At 50.0% G+C, this 19,402-nt stretch overlaps 1 protein-coding gene across 4 annotated transcripts in view; it reads left to right on the top strand.

Annotated features, from left to right (window-relative positions):
* The window catches only part of MICAL3 (microtubule associated monooxygenase, calponin and LIM domain containing 3), a gene marked incomplete at both ends in the record, with an annotated part of 127,667 nt that extends 113,016 nt beyond the window's left edge, over positions 1–14,651 (top strand). For 2 of the 4 annotated variants that reach the window (XM_080705673.1, XM_080705674.1), the window contains 4 exons: positions 11,156–11,221; positions 14,090–14,189; positions 14,317–14,390; positions 14,467–14,651. In XM_080705673.1, coding sequence (XP_080561799.1) covers positions 11,156–11,221; positions 14,090–14,189; positions 14,317–14,390; positions 14,467–14,651 — 425 coding nt within the window. The remainder of the gene's footprint in view (positions 1–11,155; positions 11,222–14,089; positions 14,190–14,316; positions 14,391–14,466) is intronic. The other 2 variants (XM_080705675.1, XM_080705677.1) reach the window with 1 other exon arrangement.
* Between the last annotated feature and the right edge of the window lie 4,751 nt (positions 14,652–19,402).

The following is a 19,402-nucleotide window of genomic DNA, read 5'->3' on the forward strand; positions in this document are numbered from 1 at the left end:
AAAAGTGGGCCAGGTGTGATGGCACACACCCGTAGTTCCAGTACTTGGGAGGATGAGGCAAGAGGATAGCGAGTTCAAGACCAGCCTCAGCAATTTAGCAAGATTCTCAGCAACTTAGTGAGACCCTGTTTCAAAATTAAAAAAAAAAAAAAGGCTAAGGGTATAGCTCAGAGGTAGAATGCTCCTGGATTCAATTTCAGTACAAAAACAAAACAAAACAAAATAAAAACCCAAGCAAACATAGGAGCTAGGGGTGTAGCTCAGAGGTAGAGCTCTTGCCTAGCATGCCCAAGGCCCTGGGTTCCATCCCAACACCATAAAAAGAAGAAGCAGATAAGGAATTCAGCTTCATCTGTTTTCATTAGGATGCACTCACATTTCCTCCAGAAGATCCATAGGCAAGTACCCAGGCCAGACTCACCAGGCTCGAGGCTGGGTTGAGAGGTCCCAGTGCCGTCCCTCCCTCCTTGTTATGTTCAGGACTTGCTTTGCACTTGTTCTCAGTAAGGGCCCGAGAAGCCCAAGGCAGTGATGCTCAAAGTGTGGTTCCTGGACCAGCAGCAGCTGCAGCACCTGGGCGCTTGTAAACATGCAGATTCTCAGGCTCTACCCCAGACCTTCTGCATCAGAAACTCTTTCCGGTGATGCCAGGAGGGTATCCATGTTTTAACACGTCTTACAGCCCTCCCTCTAAAACCAGAGAACCACTAGCCGGCAGGAATTCCTTGTTTGCTGCCTGGTTATACAAAGCGCACCTGCCGTATGGGCTTAGCGAAGTAACCAATCCATGAGTCTCAGTTCTAGATGCTGAGTGGTTTTTCTCCTGGAAAGCTTCCCTGTGGCAGGAGGAGGACCACGCCCAGGGTCTGTGCCCTCCACCAGGCAGTACCGTCTCTTCCTCTCCCCTTGAGGCTCCATGCCGAGGAATAGTCTAAAAACAGAAGGGCTGATGAAGATAATTCTCTCATTTTTACCCTAAAAACACCCTTTTGAGAGAATCACTTCTTGGTCCATTCATTTTCAAACCACAGCCAGGGCTGGGGCTGTAGCTTAGTAGCGGAACAGTTGCCGAGTGTGGGGTTCCATCCCCAGCACCACCAGAAACAAAACAAAAAACAACAAAGCCTAATTCCTACTATAGGACAGTGCATACTATTAGAGTGCCTCCAGAACAGCAGGTGGAGCCTTCTGCACCTTGCTAGGGGGACCTGTGGGGTCTGCTCTCTGTGTTCCCGACCCCACACTCCTAGGATCCCAAGCCCTCTGCAGGTCCCTTTAGTATCCCAGGGCTTTTGGAGTGTTGAGGGACTTTTCACATTTGTGGCCATTGATGCTGAAAAAGGGCTGATGCTTACACCCCAATTAACAGACCCCATTCCCTGTCTAATGCCCTGACTCCCCTTCCCACACCTCCTCCTAACACTTCCCAGAGAATCTTACTGTAAAGTCTAAGTTGATCTCAATGTGTGAAAAGACATTTTTGCATTCAGAACCTAGCCGGAGGCGCTCTCACGGCATGTAGCCCCAGTACTCGGGAGTACCGCCTTTGCTCATCTTTGCCCCTCCTCCTAGTTGGAGGCGCAGCTGTGGCCACGCTGATGGTCTGTGTATGTCTTTTCTGTTATTTGTGTGTGTGTATGTGTGGTACTGGGGATGGAACCCAGGGGCATTCGACCTCCGAGCTACACCCCCAGCCCTGTTTTTTTATTCTTTATTTTGAAACAGGGTCTCACTGAGTTAAAAAGGGCCTAAGTAGCTGAGGCTGTCTGCGAACCACCATCCTCCTATCTCAGCCCCCCGAATGCTGGGATCACAAATGTGCACCACCACGCCCGGCTTCCTCTGTTCTTTTCCCCCTCCTGCTCAAGTAAGAAAATGCCATGAGCTGTTTTCACTTCTGTGGCCCTGGACCACAGCTTCTAGCTTTTTGGGATATAGAATCCCAACAAATTCCAGGATGAAATCAGATAAATAGAACCCAGTGTGTGTTTGAGATTAATAGAGTACTCCACCATCAGACACCTCCTGTCCCCTGCCACTTGGTTCCTAGCCCCTTGTCACTCTCCTTCAGGCAGCCTGCTCTGATGTGTATGTAGCAGGCAGACTCCTCTCCTGGGTCCTGCTCACCACAGAAACAGCCGCTGCTGCCACCCTGCTAATAAAGCATAGGAGAGCCAGGCGTGCTGGCACACACCTGTAATCCCAGTACTTGGGAGGCCGAGACAGGAGGATCATGGGTTCATGGCCAGCCTCAGCAATTCAGCCAGACCCTGTTTCAAAATAAAAAATGAAGCTGGGCGTGGTGGCGCACGCTTGTAATCCCAGTGCTTAGGAGGCTGAGACAGGAGGATCGCACAGGTTCGAAGCCAGCCTCAGCTACTAAGGGAGGCTCTCAGCAACTTAGTGAGACCCTGTTTCCAAATAAGTATAAAATAGGTCTGGGAGTATAGCCTGGAAGTAGATAAGCCCCTGGGTTCCACACCTAGTGCCACAAAAAAAAAAAAGTGTCAAAATAAAAAATGAAAAAGGGCTGGGGAGTAGCTCAGAGGTAGAATGCCCCTGGGTTCAATCCTCAGCCACCTTCTGCCCCCAAAAGAAAATGAAGCATGGGTGAAGCATTCCTGTCCTGTCTGGAGAAAGTCACTTACATAAAATGTCAGGCACAGAGCAAGGGTTACCAGGCCCTCTTCTTGTTGAGCCCCAGGAGGAAGGCTTAAATGCCATAATTACGTCTCTTTAAAAGTGTCTGCTAATATTTCATTCTCAGGGGTCTTGGTAATATTCATTATCTGCAGGGGAGTGGGATAAAAATCTTTTAAAGTGGGCACCATGGGGAAATACTTGTAATCGCTGCATGTTGGGAGACTGATGCGGGATTGCAAGTCTGAGGCCAACCTGAGCAACTTAGTGAGACTTGGTCTCAGAATAAAAGGTAAAAAGGTCTGGGATGGAGCTCAGTGGCAGAGTGCCCCTGGGTTCACACTCCAGTGCCGCCCTCCCCCACCCAAGAAAAAAATATTTCATTTCCTCAAACAGCTGGACCTTGTGATTTAAAAAGAAACCACTTAACGAGCACATAGGGGCCCTTGGGCCAGAGAAGCACCCCCAGTGGCTACTGCCCCTCCCGTTCTCCTGGGAGGACACTCAATAGGTACAGCCCAGCCCGCCATGTTTTGTTGTGCTTGAGCAAATGGAAGACTGGCCATCTAGAAAGAAAAACCACATCTCTTCTGAAAAACTTAGATTAAAAATACACACACCTCATTTCTAGCTTTATAGGATCTCACCTCTTGATTTGTATGTCTCCAAGGGAAATGAAAGGTTTAGAGATATAACACGAAACCCTGGAAAGTAAACTTTCCTTGTTGCCAGGGGTTGGGGAGAAGCCTACCTTCTGAGTGACTATTGCTTCCCTTAATTTGACATTGGTGGATTTTTACTTGTCTGCGCAGGCTAAACATTAACCTGGCTATTTTTACTTAGGAACTGTGAAATGCATTCGTGTGTGTGTGTGTGTGTGTGTGTGTGTGTGTGTGTGTGTGTTGGAGCTCAATTGATACATGCATTTGCCTTTAACTTTCACCCTCCACTCCCACCCTGTCATAATATGTGACCTGGGCCTGCTGGGCCGACGTGGACTGGCATCTTCCACTCTCCTGATACCTGCTCACCACTCTGCAGCACTGCAAGCCAGCTATCTTGATGCCCTGTTCCAGCCTGAGTGTCTGTCGTCACCCCTGGGTTTGGGACTGGACCTCAGCCTTGGAACACAAAGGCTTTCTCATGCCAGAGGGATGGCACTGGTGCTGGACGAATAGGTTTCTTGGGTTGGAGAGAACAGTTGAGCATAATCTTAGTGAACAAAGATTTTTGCAAATTATTTTTCACATCAGACTATATAACCTGAACAGGGCAGTCAGGCACGGTGATGCATGCCTATAATCTCAGCACCTCTGAAGGCTGGCGCAAGGTGGATCACAAAATTTGAGGCCAGTCTCAGGAACTTTGCAAGACCCTGTCTCAAACTAAGAAATAAAAAGGGCTGGGAGTGTAGTGGTAGAGTGCTCCTGGGCTCAATCCCCAGTACCGGGAGGAAAATAGGAAGGATGGAAGAAAGGGAGGGAGGGAGAAAGGATAAAATCAGTGAAATTCTCATTTCTTACATCAGAACCACCAAGAAGTTCTTCTGAGCTGAGCCGGGCATGTAGCTGAACAGTAGAGTACTTAAGTCGCATGTGTAAAGCTCTGGGTTCCTTCCCACAAAAAAAGAAAGAGATTCTTCCAACCCTGGGCAAATGGTCCTCTGCAGGTTTAATCTGGGAGACTGATCATGGTGATGACTGAATGCCTCTGGGGTCTTTTAGGAACAGGTAGGCAAAACCCCTGTATTATCTTGCGAGAAGAGTTGGATAAAAAGACATTGTTCCAACACGACGTCGTTGTTAGTAAATGCAGTGGGATCCTATGGAGCAAGGGAGGATCAGCCAGGCGAGATGGGGGCTGCACAGGCTGGCTACAGAGCAGGTGGCCAGAAAGTGGAACCTCATTATGCGGCTGAGAAATAACTGTGCCTCCTTCCTATCCCCGACACCTTGAAGCGTGCCATTCAGAGGCCAAGAGGAAGTCAAAACCAAAAAGAATCCCTTGGTAGACTGAGGATTTTCAGAAAGTATAACCGAAAAGGGAATAACATGACCCTGGGACTTAACAGGCTTCTGTGCATAAAATTAGCTGTGGTGTGTCAGAAGGGAAAGTATGTGGAGCCAATTTTCAGCCTCTAAGTGGATAATGTTCTACAAAATATTGGCAAGCGGGTTATTTGAAATTCTTTATTTCCAAGGGGAAATGTGTCATAATTGGTGGCTCAGCTCAAAAAAAGGTCCATTTTCCTTTTAATGACCTTGTGGACGGTACAAGGCTAGAGACACTTCAGGTCCCAGCCAGTGAGAAAACATGACATTCCAGGCTGGGGCTTCTGTGATCTAGATGTCTCTCCCTAGCAGCCCCTCACCATGGTCTATGAGGTCCTGGCTGCAGAGACCCCTCTGGCTTTAAGCCTGTGGTGATGGCTCCTTTGTGGAACGAGGCGGCCTGGGGGCCTAGGTAATGGCCAAGATGGACTCTGAGATGAGGCACAAAGCTAGCTCTCAGCCTCAGACCAGCTCCCTGGTTGCCCCTCCAACACCCTCTTCTTCTCAGGAATCCTCAAGACTGGCCCACCAACTTGCTTTCCTGCTGCCACTACTCTCATTATTGCTTCCAACCAGAAATTCTCACCTGGTCTGGCTCTTAAAGAAAATGGGATTGCCAGGCACAGTGGTGCATGCCTGTAATCCCAGTCCTTGGGAGGCTGAGACAGGAGGATCATAGGTTCACAGCCAGCCTCAGCGACTTAGTGAGGTCCTCCACAATTTAGTGAAACCCTGTTTCAAATAAATAAATATAAGCAGGGCACGGGGGCACATGCCTGTCACCCCAGTACTTAGGAGGCTAAAACGAGAGGATTGTGGATTTGAGGATATCCTTGACAGTTGAGTGAGACTCAGCAACCTAATGAGACCCTGTTAAGAAGGAGTGTAGCTCAGAGGTAAAATGTCCCTGGGTTCAGTCCCTAGTATGATAGGTAGGTAGGTAGGTAGGTAGATAGATGATAGATAGATAGATAGATAGATAGATAGATAGATAGATAGAGATAAGATAGATAGAGTCAAGGTGTAGCTGAGAGGTAGAAAGCCCCTGAGTTCAATCACCAGTACCAAAAAAAGAAAAGGGGGTTCGTGGATGGTCAGCACCATGCCTGGTAAGTCAGAAGTACTGTAAACATTTCTTACCCAAATTATTAGTCTCTCACCTTATCCTCAAAATAAGCCTGTGAGCTTTGTAAGACATCTCTAGCTGTTTCAGATACTAGCCCCAGTGTAGAGGCCAGTGGGCTAAATATAACCAGGCAGAATTAAATGACTGAATTTGGGACACAGCCTCAAGCTCTACCTGTCACAACACGTGCTATGCCTGGTTCTCTGGCCTCCGTCTCGCCTCCTCCACGCTTCACTGCCACATTCTCACTTCCCACCAGAAAGACACTATACTGTTCTCTACCTCTGAGCCTGAGGGTGAGGACTCAGGATTCTGAGTACAAGAAAGATAAGTAGGCCAGAGTTCTGGCACATGCCTGTAATCCCCGTACCTGGAAGGCCGAGACAGGACAGAGTAAGAGGCTGAGGGTGTGGCTCAAAGGTAGGGATCACAGGTTCAAGACAGCCTCAGCAAGTAGCAAGACTCTCACCAGCCTAGTGAGACCTCGTTTCAGAACAAAAATTTTAAAAAAGGCAAGGGGTGTACCTTGAAGGTAGAATGCCCCTCGGTTCAATCCCCAGCAACGTACACACGCACACACACACACACACACACACACACACACACACACAACGAGTAGACTTTGTAGGATGAGCATTCATATTAGTCAGCTTTACCGCTGTGTGACCAGAGTACCTGACAGGCACAGCTTAGAAGAGGAAAGGTTGTTTGGGTCACGTTAGAGGGTCAGTCCATGGACAGCCTGCTGCAAGCCAGAAGGCACAGTGGAAGGCCCTATGTCAGAAAGACTGCTCTCAGACATGGTAGCAGTGAGGGAGTTAGGGGACCAGGGCCATCCCCCAGGGGCCCACCCCTCTAGCCATGCCCCACCTCTGAACTGAGGCCCATGCGTTCAACACAGGAGCTTTATTTTTTTGGGGGGGGGGCATTCCAAACCCAAATCATAATAGCATCTAAGCTCAGTATCTTGAGAGTTGGTTGCTTTGCTTGCTTTTTGAAGCTGTCCAGATGTTTTATTTAATTAGCTGTAGGAAGCTGGGAATGGTGGAGCACACTTGTAATCCCTGCATTTGGGAGGCTGAGACGGAAGATTGTGGTTCAAGGAAAGCCTCCACTACTTAATGAGGCCCTTTGCAACTCAGTGAGACCCTGTTTCAAAATAAAGAATAAAAATAGGGCTGGGTTGTCACTCAGATGTAGAATGTTTCCATCCCCAGTGCTGCCAAAAAAAAAAAAAATTAGCTGATAGGAGGGGAGGATGCACTGTGTTGGAGTGAAGTATCTTAGATACTTCCCTTATTTAAAAAAAAAAAAAAAGGCAAAGGGAAGAGCTGGATGTGGTGATGCACATTTGTAACCCCAGGACTTGAGAGGCTGAGATAAGAGGATCACAGATTCTTGATCCACCTCAGCTACTTAGGCCCTCTGCAACTTGGTGAGACCCTGTTTCAAAATAAAGGATAAAAAAAATAGGGTTGGGAATGTAGCTCGGAGGTAGAACACCCCTGAGTCTCATCCCCAGTACCACAAAAAATAATAATAATAATAATAATAAGGGTAGGGATGTAGCTCTGAGGTAGACTGTTCCTGGGTTCTATACCCAGTACTGCGAAGAAAGAAGGGGGTGGGGGATAGAATAAGAGGCTGAGGGTGTGGCTGGGCAGAGCAATTGGTTAGCACTCATAAGGCTCTGGGTTCCAGCCCAGCACGAAAAGGAGGGAGGGAGGGGGAAGTGGGGGCTGCCTGCCCTGAGACTGTCATTTTCTCCCTCCCTGCCAACCACTGCTGGGTCTGGGGCCAGCCCTGGAAGATGTGAGAGGCGGAGCCTAGAGTGAGGCATACCAGCAGGTCATGGGCACATCCTGCCTTCACTTTGGCCCCAGCCAAGTGTCCTTTTTTTTTTTTTTTTTTTTTTTTGGTGGGGGGGGGCTTTTCTTTTTTAACATCACTGTCCTCTCTTGGCCTCTATGAAACACTGGGAAGGAGTTCGTGCACACTTCCCTTCCAGGTCTGACATTCTTATTAGTGTCTTTGAGATGCTTCAAGTAGCCAAAGGCTTCAGGTAGGCAAAAGTTCGATTTTGCCTAGAGCCTGTGTGGACCTTTAAAGAAGGCAAGTTTGTTGGGCACGGTGACACATACCTGGAATCCCAGCAACTCAGGGGCGGAGGCAGCAGGACCACAAGTTCAAGGCCAGTCTGGTCAAGTGAGCAAGACCCTGTGTCTTAATGAGCTGGGAATGTAGCCCAGTGGTAGAGTACTTGCCTAGCATCCACAAGGCCCTGGGTTCAATTCCCAGTAAAACACACACACGCACATCCTTAGTTCATAGTAGGAAAGGAAGAGTTGATGTTTTGTCCGGGCTCTGCAGAATTTCACTTTTAAAGCTTCAGACCTCTCATTTGAACGTGGGGACACAGTTGCCTGACAAGGTTGTCGTTCTGGGCCAGTGAGCCATATGCCTTGAGAATGCTTTGAGTGTAGAAAGCAGTGTCCATTCTTAGACTTCATGCATCGTACTTTATCATGATATTCAACTGCTTTCCAAACTGCGGTGGTATCAGTACTTGGGAGGCTGACACAGGAGGATCACAAGTTCAAGGCCAGTGCATGGTAAGTTAGTGTTCTTCCATTTCAAAATAAAAGAAATAAAAATGCTTGAGAGTGTATCTCAGAGGTAATGTGCCAGGTTCAATCCCCACCACCACCAAAAAAAAAAAAAAAAACCAGGAATGGTGGTGCACTGTAATACCAGTACTTGGGAGACTGAGACATAAGGATCACAGGTTCACGGCCAGCCTCAGCAACTTAGTGAGATCCTCCACAACTTTCGAAACACAACCTGTTTCAAAATAAAAAAATAAAATAGGACTGAGGGTAGAGCTCACAGGTAGAATGCCCCTGAGACTCTGGATTCAATCCCCAGTATAGCAAAAAAGGGGAAAGAAGGAAGGAAGGGGGGGGGGGAGAAAAGCACTTCTGTTTGGTGCCACCTGTACTCTAAGCCCCAGCAATCCCACATCATCTGCTTCTCATATTTCTGTAGGAGGCAGAGAAATTACCATCAGCCAGCATCTCTGTGCCTCAGCCTGTGGTGATGTGGAACTCCCTGTTTGGTCAAGTTTTTGCTGCTGTGCTTTTTTAATTTTATTTATTATTTATTTATTTATTGGTACTGGGGATGAAATCCAGGGGCATTCTACCTCCGAGCGACATCTCCAGCCCTATTTTTTTTATTCTTTATTTTGAAACAGGGTCTCACTGAGTTGCAAAGGGCCTAAGTAACTGAGGGTGGCCTCAAATCATGATCCTCCTGTCTCAGCCTCCCGAATGCTGGGATTACAAGCCTGCGCCACCATGCTCAAATTTGCTGTACTTCCTTTAAGATAACATCTATTGGGTATTCTGATTATCAGAGTAGTGCAGAATCATTATGGAAGTCCTGGTGCCTAAAGAAGAGTTCTTGCCCCATGATGTCATCCCACCTGCCTCCTCCTGAGAGACAGCCCTTCCAGCCTTCCATTCCCTTCCTTTTGCCTGTTACGACAGCACTCTTCCCCTTTCCTTTTGGATAAAAACATGCCTTACCTGATGCCCCATTTTTTCTAATTTTATGACCTGATTTCTGTTCTCAATATTGGTATCTCAAGTTGTGTATACAAGGAATGTGGTCTTCATAAGAGGAGTTAAAGCTATGTTCTGTGGTGTCTGGGAAGTAGTAACTCCTCTGTCCACCGGCACCTGCTTGTTCTGGGTGTGTCGGCTATGTATCATGTCACTGTCCCTTGCTGATGAATGTGGACGCTGTTTACTCCGCCCCAAGGCCTTTCCACGTGCAACGTCCATCCCAGGAAGCAGCAGAGATTGTTTCTCGACATTTTATTTAAGGGATTATCTCAGTATTCTGAGCCTCAGCAGACTCTACGCATTGAAACCAAGAAGACTGAACGTAGGTCAGCCATAAGGCAGGGATTTTTTTGGAAAGAAACTCTTCTTCCCCGTTCCCAGGTGTCAGCCGGTCATGGTCACGTCTGCTGAGAACACTGGATGTGGTTAGCATTGCACACACACTGGCTTTAATCTTGAAGTTGTATGCAGTGTCAGTTTCACAGTACACAGTGCTGTGCAAAACAGCAAAGGGGTCAGAAGACAAAGTGGTCCCGGCACTAATTCCACTGCGAACAGAATGAGCTCTCCACCAGTGGTCTGTCTGGCCCTCCTGTCGACCTAAGCCCCATTCTCGTCCTGCGCCCCAGTCAGCCCTTCCCCTGCTGTCCCGAGGCCTGTCTGTCCCTGGGCTTTGCTGTCTCCCATGTGTGCTCCTGTGGTTCTGTGATGGTCCCTTGCTCAGCTTCTCTCCCTCTTCCTTGAGTGCACAGTCTCCTCTCAGTCGCCCCGTCACCAGCATCACTACTGCGAGTTGGCACGTCCTGTCTGCTCGCCCCTTTCGAGTCCCCCAGGTGTGACCCCTCCAAGACGGAAGGTCCAGGAGAAAAGGGGGTGGCTGGCTTCCCAGGAAGAGTGCTACAGACTGGCAAAATCCCCTGTGTGGTTTCCTCAAATTGTCCTGGTTGAGAATTGGCCGCAGCTGGCAGAGCCCTGCACATCCTTCCTGAGGTTCAGGTGCTGCCCCGCAGGTGCAGTTCCTCTATATGGGCACAGCACTGAGGGTACAGACCCCACCCTGCCCCTTAGACTTGCTAGGGTTAGTTTAACCTCAAGCACGTGTCTGTGGCAACACCTTAGGCAGTCTCGCTTAGGATTGGTTGGTGACCTGCCCATCTTGAAGCAGTAGTAGCTTCATGTGTGGTCCAATCTGGTCCACAGAGGTTGGCCGACCTGCCCAGGGGCTGTGGGCATTTTTGAGGAGGGAATTCAACACCCAAGACCCTAAGGGCTGCCAAATGGATGATAATACCAAATGTCATTTGCTACCAGTGAGGATTAGAGGAGGAAGGCGCAGCCCATCAGCCATGAGGGGACAGGCGTATCTTTGGGAGGAATCCAACGGTTCCTTGTCAAGCTGCCTCGGTGCCTGCGCCGTGCCCAATGCCTGGGCCTGCCCTTGTTCACTTTCCCTGCTGAAAAAAAGGACTTAATTCATTTGTAGACTTTGTTTCCCCTGTTTCTGCTTCTCCATTTCTTGTATTTTTTTTCCTTCTCCTCCCGTTGTTCCTCTCTCACTTTTTATGCCTTTTGTCCTCTGCTTGTTTTTTTTTTTTTTATTTCACCTTCTCCCTGTCCCTCTCCACTTCCAAATTCCTCCTCCTCTTTTTCCTCTTCCTTTTTTTGTCTTTCTCCGTTTCCTCCTCCTCCTCCTTGTTTGGTCCTTTTTGAAGTTGAGCCCAGTGGCGGGACTCCACGGCGTAGACCTCTCTCCTTCTGCCCTTGCTGTGTCCAGGAAGGTAACGTAAACCTCCTCCCCGCTTCATCCCCCTGCCTCAGAGGGTCGGGGCCATGTTAGTTCCACAGGCAATACAGCCCCACTAGTTATCTCCTCTTCCGACACGTGACAGCCCTATTTCAGAATGTCATGAGTATGTGGCAGTTTCTTACAAGGCACAGTATCCCTTTGACTGTGGAGGGGAGGCCTGGGTACAGAGGGAAGCCGAGAGCCTCCGGGCCGGTGGTGGGGGCCGCAGACCTGTATCGCCATCGCGTGGGGCCCTGAAGCCTCGAGTCTGCTGGATAGAGGGGCCGGGTACGTGGGAGAGGGACCTCGCACCGTGGCTGCGTTTTATATTGGTGGAGTCAAGGAATACTGTCCTTCCAAAGACTGGTTTATACAAATGCCCCCGAGTTCTTTACCAAAACAACCACTAAAAGCAAACTTCTCTACCTTGTGTCTTGCCGAGTGTGTTTTGTTTTGTTTTTTTAAGTTTGTCTGATTTGCAGTCTGTCGTGGTGATAAGATTGTCATTGACAAGGCATGTGGGGCGGGGAAGGGGAGTGTGGCCATGACTAACCCTTGCTAACCTCTTCCTCTGCTCTCCATGGCTCTCACATGTGACCTTCCCCCACCCCACCACATCCCCCTGCTCATCTGCTGTGAACCAGCTCCACCGTGGCTCACGAGCAGTGTTCTAATGTCCCCTGGTGGAATTTTTTGGTCTTTGCACACGGGGAGGTGGGAAGGAGCCGCACTGGACAGCTTGCATGCCTCAGGCTCCATCGTCATGGCCATTGGGCTCACTGTGCAGAGACGCTCTGGAGGAATGCATGGAAAGACCCAAGTCTATTGGATCGGGTGAGGAGAGCTCGGGCCCCAGACCCGCAGGCGACACTGCACCAGAGCCAGCCTGCCATCCTTGGAAGTAGCACAGGGCAGGATGACGCCACCACGGGAGCAAAGCTCTGTGTGCACTGGGTCACGGTGCAGATGCTAACCTCTGCTTGTGCGAATGTGACTTGTTTCCGAGCGGAGCCACTGGCTAAACACTAACCGGCTTAGCCCCTATGTGCCAAGTAAACACCACCGCAGGAGTTTTGTGTTTGACTAGAGTGCCAGGAAGTCAGGTGGCAGAGCGCAGGTGGGCCTGAGCTAATGCATGAGAGGCTCCCTACCTGAGGATACAGTCCCCATGCCTGACTCTGCTGGGACATCCAGCCAAGCAGCTCAGGAAAATAAAAGGGACTTGAGAGATTTCCCAGTCTGTTGCCTCTTAACCTAAGGATTGTGGATGGACTTTAGGAAGCCCATGCCCATCCTGAAATTCTGCATAAGATTATTTGATGTTGGGGTACATCTCTGTGGTAGAGCACTTGCCTAGCTTGTGTAAGGCCTTGGGTTCTAACACAAATAATAACAACAACAACAATAATACATACACGTAATCATCTTTCTATGAATAGTCCTTGCCTTGTGTGAGATTCTCAAAATGGTTTGTAATCCAAAACTATGAAAAAGCCATTGACGTAGTTTGTCTCAGGCAGGACCACACTTTTGCCATGACCAGATTTGTGCTCCAAGGAAATCAGGTTCGTTCCCTCCTTGGATGGTTTGATTCCTTGGAAAGCGCTTCCTCCAGCCTCCTGCTGCAGTTAAGCCCAGCGGGTCCACGTGCTCCTGATGGAGGCTCGGGCTCCCGTCTTGCGTCCGCATGAGTTAGCAGGTCCAAACACTGGCGCTGGGATTGGATCAGAACAGGGCGTGGCCACTTTCCACAGTCTCTAGAGTCTGTTGATGAGAAAGCTGACGGTCACCTGGGTGCCCTGCATTTGCCACACAGGGCTTATGGGAGTGTTTGTCAGGAAGCTTGGCAGGCCACACGGTAAGAAGTGTGGTCTTAGCCAGATGTGATGTTGCATGCCTGGAATCCCAGTTCTTGGGAGGCTGAGACAAGAGGATCACAGGTTTGAGCCCAGGCTTGGCAATCTAGCAAGATCATGTTTCAAAGTAAAAAAAAAAAAAAAAAAAAAAAAAAAAAGTGCTGGGAGTGGAGCGTAAAGGTAGAATGCCCCTGGGTTCAACCCCTAGTACCAAAAACAAAGTAAAGAAAAAAGTGGTGTCTTCCTGATGAGATATAAGGCAATGTTGAGGTGTCGGTATTAGTAGCCCCAGAGAACGGCAACAACGTAGGGAAGAACTGGACCAAATGGGCATAACTCAAAAGAGCAAAGTACAGTTTATAAGTTTATATTTGAAGCCCAGCGTGGTGGTACATCCCTGTAATCCCAGTATTTAAGAGGCTGAGACCGGAGGATAGCAGGTTCGCGGCCAACCTCAGCAACTTACAAGGCCCCCTGCAACTTAGACCTTGTTTCCAAGTTTAAAAATAAAAATAAAATAGGGCTGGGGGTGTAGCTCCCCACAAAAAAAAAAAAATGAAAATTACATTTGCCATATTCATTAGACTGGCTTTCTCCAAGGAGACTTAGCACAGAGCAAGTGCCAAATAGATATTGAATGAATCCAAAAATGTTAAAAGGAGAGCAAAGCAATTGAAGGCATACCAAAAGGAAACTTCTGAACAGGAGAGGCATCAACAAGCCTGTGAGGAGAGAAGAGACAGTCGCCGCCAGGCAGGGTGACCGGTGGAGGGGAGCACAGATGGAAGGCATCGGCCCCGTTAGACCCGGGGGCCAGTGTGGTGCAGGGGCCTGTCATTCTCTGCCCCCCAAAGGCTGTAGGCAAACTTTAGACCTGGCTTGGGAGTGTTCCGGCAGCATCTTGCTTGGCTCTCTTTGCACATTTGCCCCAGTGTGATGGTTCCTATGGGCCTGGGAAGGCGAGAGCCCCTCCCAGCCGTCCCACACACTCTCTCTCTTGGCAGGGATGGGCAAGAAGGATGACCCCAAGCTGATGCAGGAATGGTTCAAGCTGGTGCAAGAGAAAAACGCCATGGTGCGCTATGAGTCGGAGCTGATGATTTTGTGAGTAGCCTGAGATTTGGGGGCCCAGCCACAGGGGACATCAGCATCAGACCTGTCACTGCAGGCAGGTACATCCATTGTAGCTTGGTGGGCTGAGTCACTGTCTCTGTCCTCCATCTCCTCGCAGTGCCCGGGAGCTAGAGCTGGAAGATCGGCAGAGCCGGCTGCAGCAGGAGCTGCGGGAGCGGATGGCGGTGGAAGGTAAGCGGGCAGGGAGTTACACACGTGGGAAGGTGGCACGGCCCCGGGTATACTGACTCCTTCATCTACTCCCCAGATCACCTGAAAACCGAGGAGGAGTTGTCGGAGGAGAAGAAGATCTTGAACGAGATGCTGGAGGTTGTGGAGCAGAGAGACTCTCTGGTGGCTTTGCTGGAGGAGCAGCGGCTCCGGGAGAAGGAGGAGGACAAAGACCTGGAGGCGGCCATGCTGTCAAAGGGCTTCAGCCTGAACTGGTCCTGAACCTCCTGACTTGGCCTGGAGTGTCAAGCACTCTCCCAACTGGGCTGCATTCTCCCGACCACCCGGACCCATGTCAAGGTGGCCTGGCACCTTCTGGGAGTTGCGCTCAGCTGCCCACTGGCTCCTGTGCCGTGGGGAACCCCAGGTGATGATTACCTGGGGGGCTCCGCCTCCTGGGAAGAGGCCCGCCTGGACTTCGGGGAAAGCCCCGCACAGTCCCTGAGGGCGCGCTGCTGGTGCCTCTTCCTTCCGCTGGCATGTTGATTGGTGAGAGGTCACGGCCACCACAGAGCACCCCGCGGAGCAGGGCCAGCCGTCTTCTCGTGCTCCCTGAAGCACCACCAAAGAAAGGAAAAGAAAACCTATAAGCAAGACGTGCCTGGGCCCCAGAAGAGAGCGATGCCGGTCGGGGCGGCGCCCACCGCAGCCCTGCAGGGGAAGCCGAGAGATGGGCTGCCTCCGAATTCATTATGCAAGTTTGGAGGATGCAGAGGGGTCTGTCCCAGCCCCCACACCACACACTGGACCCTAGGTGGCCAAATGCCCCAGGCCTCCCTCTGGCTGTGGCCAGAGGCCTGTGGATTGCTGCATTTTGCTTTTAGTTCACAACCATTTTGACACTGGAAAGGACTGACTTCGGGGGACCTAAGGGGACCTACACATCAAGGCCCCGCTGACAGACGGGCGCTGTCACCATGCAGCGCTGCGCCTCGGGCAGGGTTCCCCTTTCCCTTGGTGTTTTTCCTGTGTTTGCACACTGAAATGAAGCTGACGACCTGGCAGGACGCTCAGCCACTTCGGACCCTTTTTGTCGGTTAACTTATTTTTTTAATACTTGAAAAGAAGCAACTTCATTTTTATATCTTTACTAGAGACACTGCTCACGTGGCACCTGCGTCTAGGAGCAACAGAGAGGTCTCTGCTGCATCTGACGCAGCGGCTTCAAAACTGACTGAACGCTTGTTACATGCATCTATTTATTAGCCTTCTTCATAGTGTTACTGACCGGGTTGGCATCAGGGAGCCGCGTAAGGCCCTCTGGGTCCTTGCTCGCTGTTCTGTATCCCACAATGCACCTGGCCCTCGCCTCCACCTGCCACCCTGCTCTCGCAGTGATGCTAGACTTCTTGCATCTGAACCATCCACTCGTCAAGGACACATTTCAGCACTGTCAGAGGCCAAGCCAAAAGCAAAGGTGCCACGCGGCCTCACTCTGTTGGAATCTTAACTCCGTAGGACCCAGTTCGCCCTCCGTTTTGGTGCCAGGGTTCCCTTCTCCCCGCACTTACGTTGAAGTTTGGGAGTGAGCCCTCTTACAGCTGGCCGAGACAGGGCAGGAGGCTCCTTGTGATCGGTGTGGCTGATGGGAATCCCCTCCGGCCAGCCGAAGGTCCCGCCACCGAGGAATACGTGCTGCCACCAGTGTTGGTGTTCAGGCGGTCCTCTCATGGACAGGTGACTCCAGCCCTCTTACCCCACCCGTACTAGAACCTTTTGGGGCAGCAAGGGCTAATAAGCAGGATGTGACAAGGTCCATAAACCAAATGATTCATTTCTCATGGTTCAGTGAGAGACCAGGTGTGCACAGTTCACCAAGCCGCAGACTGAGACTTTTGGGGAGGGGGAGGTTCTCTATCAAAATTTTCAGCACATGGCCATCACAGGGATGGTTCCATCAGCACCAGGCCAGTCCAGAAGGGGCTCTCCAGCCAGCTCCCAGCAGGGCGGGGCCGGTGCAGGGAACAGGCCTGGCGGCTCTCCAAGGCGTCCTGAGGGCAGGCCGGGCCAGGCGTCCTTGCTGACCTTGGACTTCCCACAGGAACCACTGTGCCTCAACTTGAACCTCCATTCTGACGACAGAGGAGAAGGAACCTGTCTCACTCTCCACTTTGTCTAAAAGCTGCCATTTCTCCTGTGGACGTCCAGATGTGCTGCTAGCAACTGTCACAGCTCTGACTTTTTTACTTCCTCTTTTCCAGGGAGGCAGTGTCTCCATTTCTAGTCTCTGTTCCTCAAGGGGGAGAGAAAGGAGGTTGTTCCAAATTCCATCTTCATACCCCAAATTATCCAGTAAAATTGGACATGAGACAGGACCGTCCCTGCCCGCGCGAGCTTTTTCCTGACCCTCTCCTCCAGCGCCCCTGGCAGAGCTGCCTCTGTCCTGTTCTTCCTGCTAGCCCCAGACCAGGAAGGGGTTTCCCAAGTGACTCGTAAGGGACGTGGCAGTAGTGCTGTGCCTCAGGTGGCCTCACCCTGCCCCGGACCGGTTGGCCTGTTCATCACACCCTTCCAGAGCACACACTGCTGCCTACGGTCACTCGAGAGGGGGCTGGAGACCGCAGAGAGGCCTCGAGACTCCACCAGCCTGCAAGACGTCCCCGTTCTCCACTCCGGACAGTGTTAGGGCTTCAGGTTCTCACTGAGCACTTTTTTTTTTTTTTTTTTTAAGTTTGTAACCACTAGTTTGCAGTTGACTTTAGTGCTCTGGTACATGAAATGTTTTCCAGCTCTGGAAATGCATGCAGCTCCATGCAAATTTTCTTCCCAAGAATTAAGTCTTCCCTTGAAGACAGGGAAGTAGGTATGCATACACACAGATGTACACATGTAAGATGCCAGAGCGTTTGCGTGTGCCCAAGCACAAAGTGAAGGCCTTGGGGACCCCCCACCCTTGGCATCCCTGGAGGGCAGGCAGAAGATGCCCCCCACTCTGAGGTTGAGGCTGGCCAGCAGCTCTGTGGTCTAACCCTGCTCAGTTGATGTCTTTGGGCCTTTGTCCCCAGAAGCCATCCTCAAACTGATTTTAACCAGCAATGATAGACTATTCTTAACCCTTTCAAAGGAGAAGAATTTCTCCCCCCCCCCCAGTGGGGCAGGAAAGAGGAAGGAAAAAAGAAAAACTAGGGGCTGGGCGTGTGTACCTTGGTGGTAGAGTGTGTGCTCAGAACACAAGAGGCCCTGAGTTCATCCCCAGCACTGCAAAAGAAAAGAAAAAAAATGTGGTAACATCTGACCCACAAAAGGGAATGGTCATTTTATGCGCAATAAAAGTTTTTGAAAGAAATACAGTTATTTCTTCAGTCAGTGATTTCTCCAACTTATTGTACTTGGCCGTTTCCAGGATGCATTTCCACTTCACTACCTGCTTTTCTATGCAAATCATATGTATAGTGTATGTGTGTGTGACTGTGTAGAGCTGTTTGAAAAATACAACCTTAGCCAGGCCTGGTGGCACACGCTTGTAATCCTAGCATTCAGAAGGCTGAGACAGGAGAATCGCGGTTCGCAGACAGCCTCAGCTATTTAAGCCCTCTGCAACTCAGTGAGACCCTGTTTCAAAATGAATAAAAAGAGGGCTGGGGGTGTAGCTTGGAGGTAGAATGCCCCTGGGTTCCATCCCCAGTGCCGCAAAAAAAAAAAAAAAAAAAAAAAGAATACAACCTTATTTTTAGGTTATTTTTCTGAATCTTCCATATTATCCTTCAGCCATCAACTGCTGTCACTTTAGAAACTATCATCCTGTTTGGTAAGAAACTACCCTTCAGAACTGAGCCTCAGTCGTGTCTTGTAGAGTGTCTGCTTGAGGTGGACATTCTCCAAGCCAGTGATCCCGGAGTCCTGGCAACTTTCCTTCCTGCCGATCCGGGCACCCAGTGGCTTAGGGTCTGCAGGCTCCAGGCTCCCATTGCTCAGATGTTTCGGTGTCCCCAAGCTCATTCAGTGCATAGGGTCCTGGAGGGAGTGGACCTCACCCTTCTTTAGAACCATCCCTAGAGACTAAAGGGAGGAGCTCTGGCCGGCTGTGCTCCCCAAGAAGCCTCCAAGGCAAACTGCCTGTGCTCACTCGCGCTCTGTCCCTCTCCTGCAGTGCACTGACACATCAGTTATCAGGAATATTGTGTAGTAACAGAGCAGCAGGGAGGGACAGGCTAACAGCTAAAGCAAAGAGCTATGCCTCACCGGCCCAAAGCCAGCAAGTTACTATCATGGAACTGGAACCAGAGCCTTTGGCTACATGACCAGCTACTCCAGAAAGAAGAAAGGCCTGGCCAGGGCAAAGAGAAAGAAAAGGACAAGGTTATATTGCTTGTTTCCCCCACCATCACCACCACCAAGTACTGTAGATTGAACCCAGGGCTGCTCTACCACTAAGCGATACCCCCCCCCAGCCTTTTTTACTTTTTTTTTTTTTTAATGTGGAACATATTGAAAATTGCATACATTCAGACTGTGCTTGGTGCCCCCACTTCCCCTTCCCCCTCCCAAAAATGAGTGTCCTGGTTGGCCATGCTATATTTATACTTTTACACATATTTGGATGTAGCTCCTCCATTAATCAACCTTCTTCCTCTCCTACCCTTCCATTCTAGCTTTGCTGAGGTTTCCCCTCCATTATCTGGAGTCCCTCTGGTATTCCTAATACTCCCTAGTTTGGGCATATTAGAGAAAACATATGTCCCTCTCTTTCTGTGCTTGGCTGATCTCAATGCTCTCCAGGTCTTTCCATCTTCTTGCAAGTGACATGATTTTGTTCTTCTTTATAGCTGAGTAGAATTCCATTGTGTGTATTTCCCATAATTTTGTAATCCATCTGTTGATGGAGACCTAGGTTGGTTCCATATTTTGGCTATTACGAATTATTTTTATTTTAGTAGACAGGGTCCTACTAAGTTGCCCAGGCTGGCCTTGAACTTGCAATCCTCTTCCCTCAGCCTCCCGAGTAGCTGGTGCTACAGGCATGTTTCATCACA

Source organism: Muscardinus avellanarius (assembly GCF_963383645.1).
Source record: "Muscardinus avellanarius genome assembly, chromosome: 11".
In the NCBI taxonomy this organism is placed as follows: domain Eukaryota; kingdom Metazoa; phylum Chordata; class Mammalia; order Rodentia; family Gliridae; genus Muscardinus; species Muscardinus avellanarius.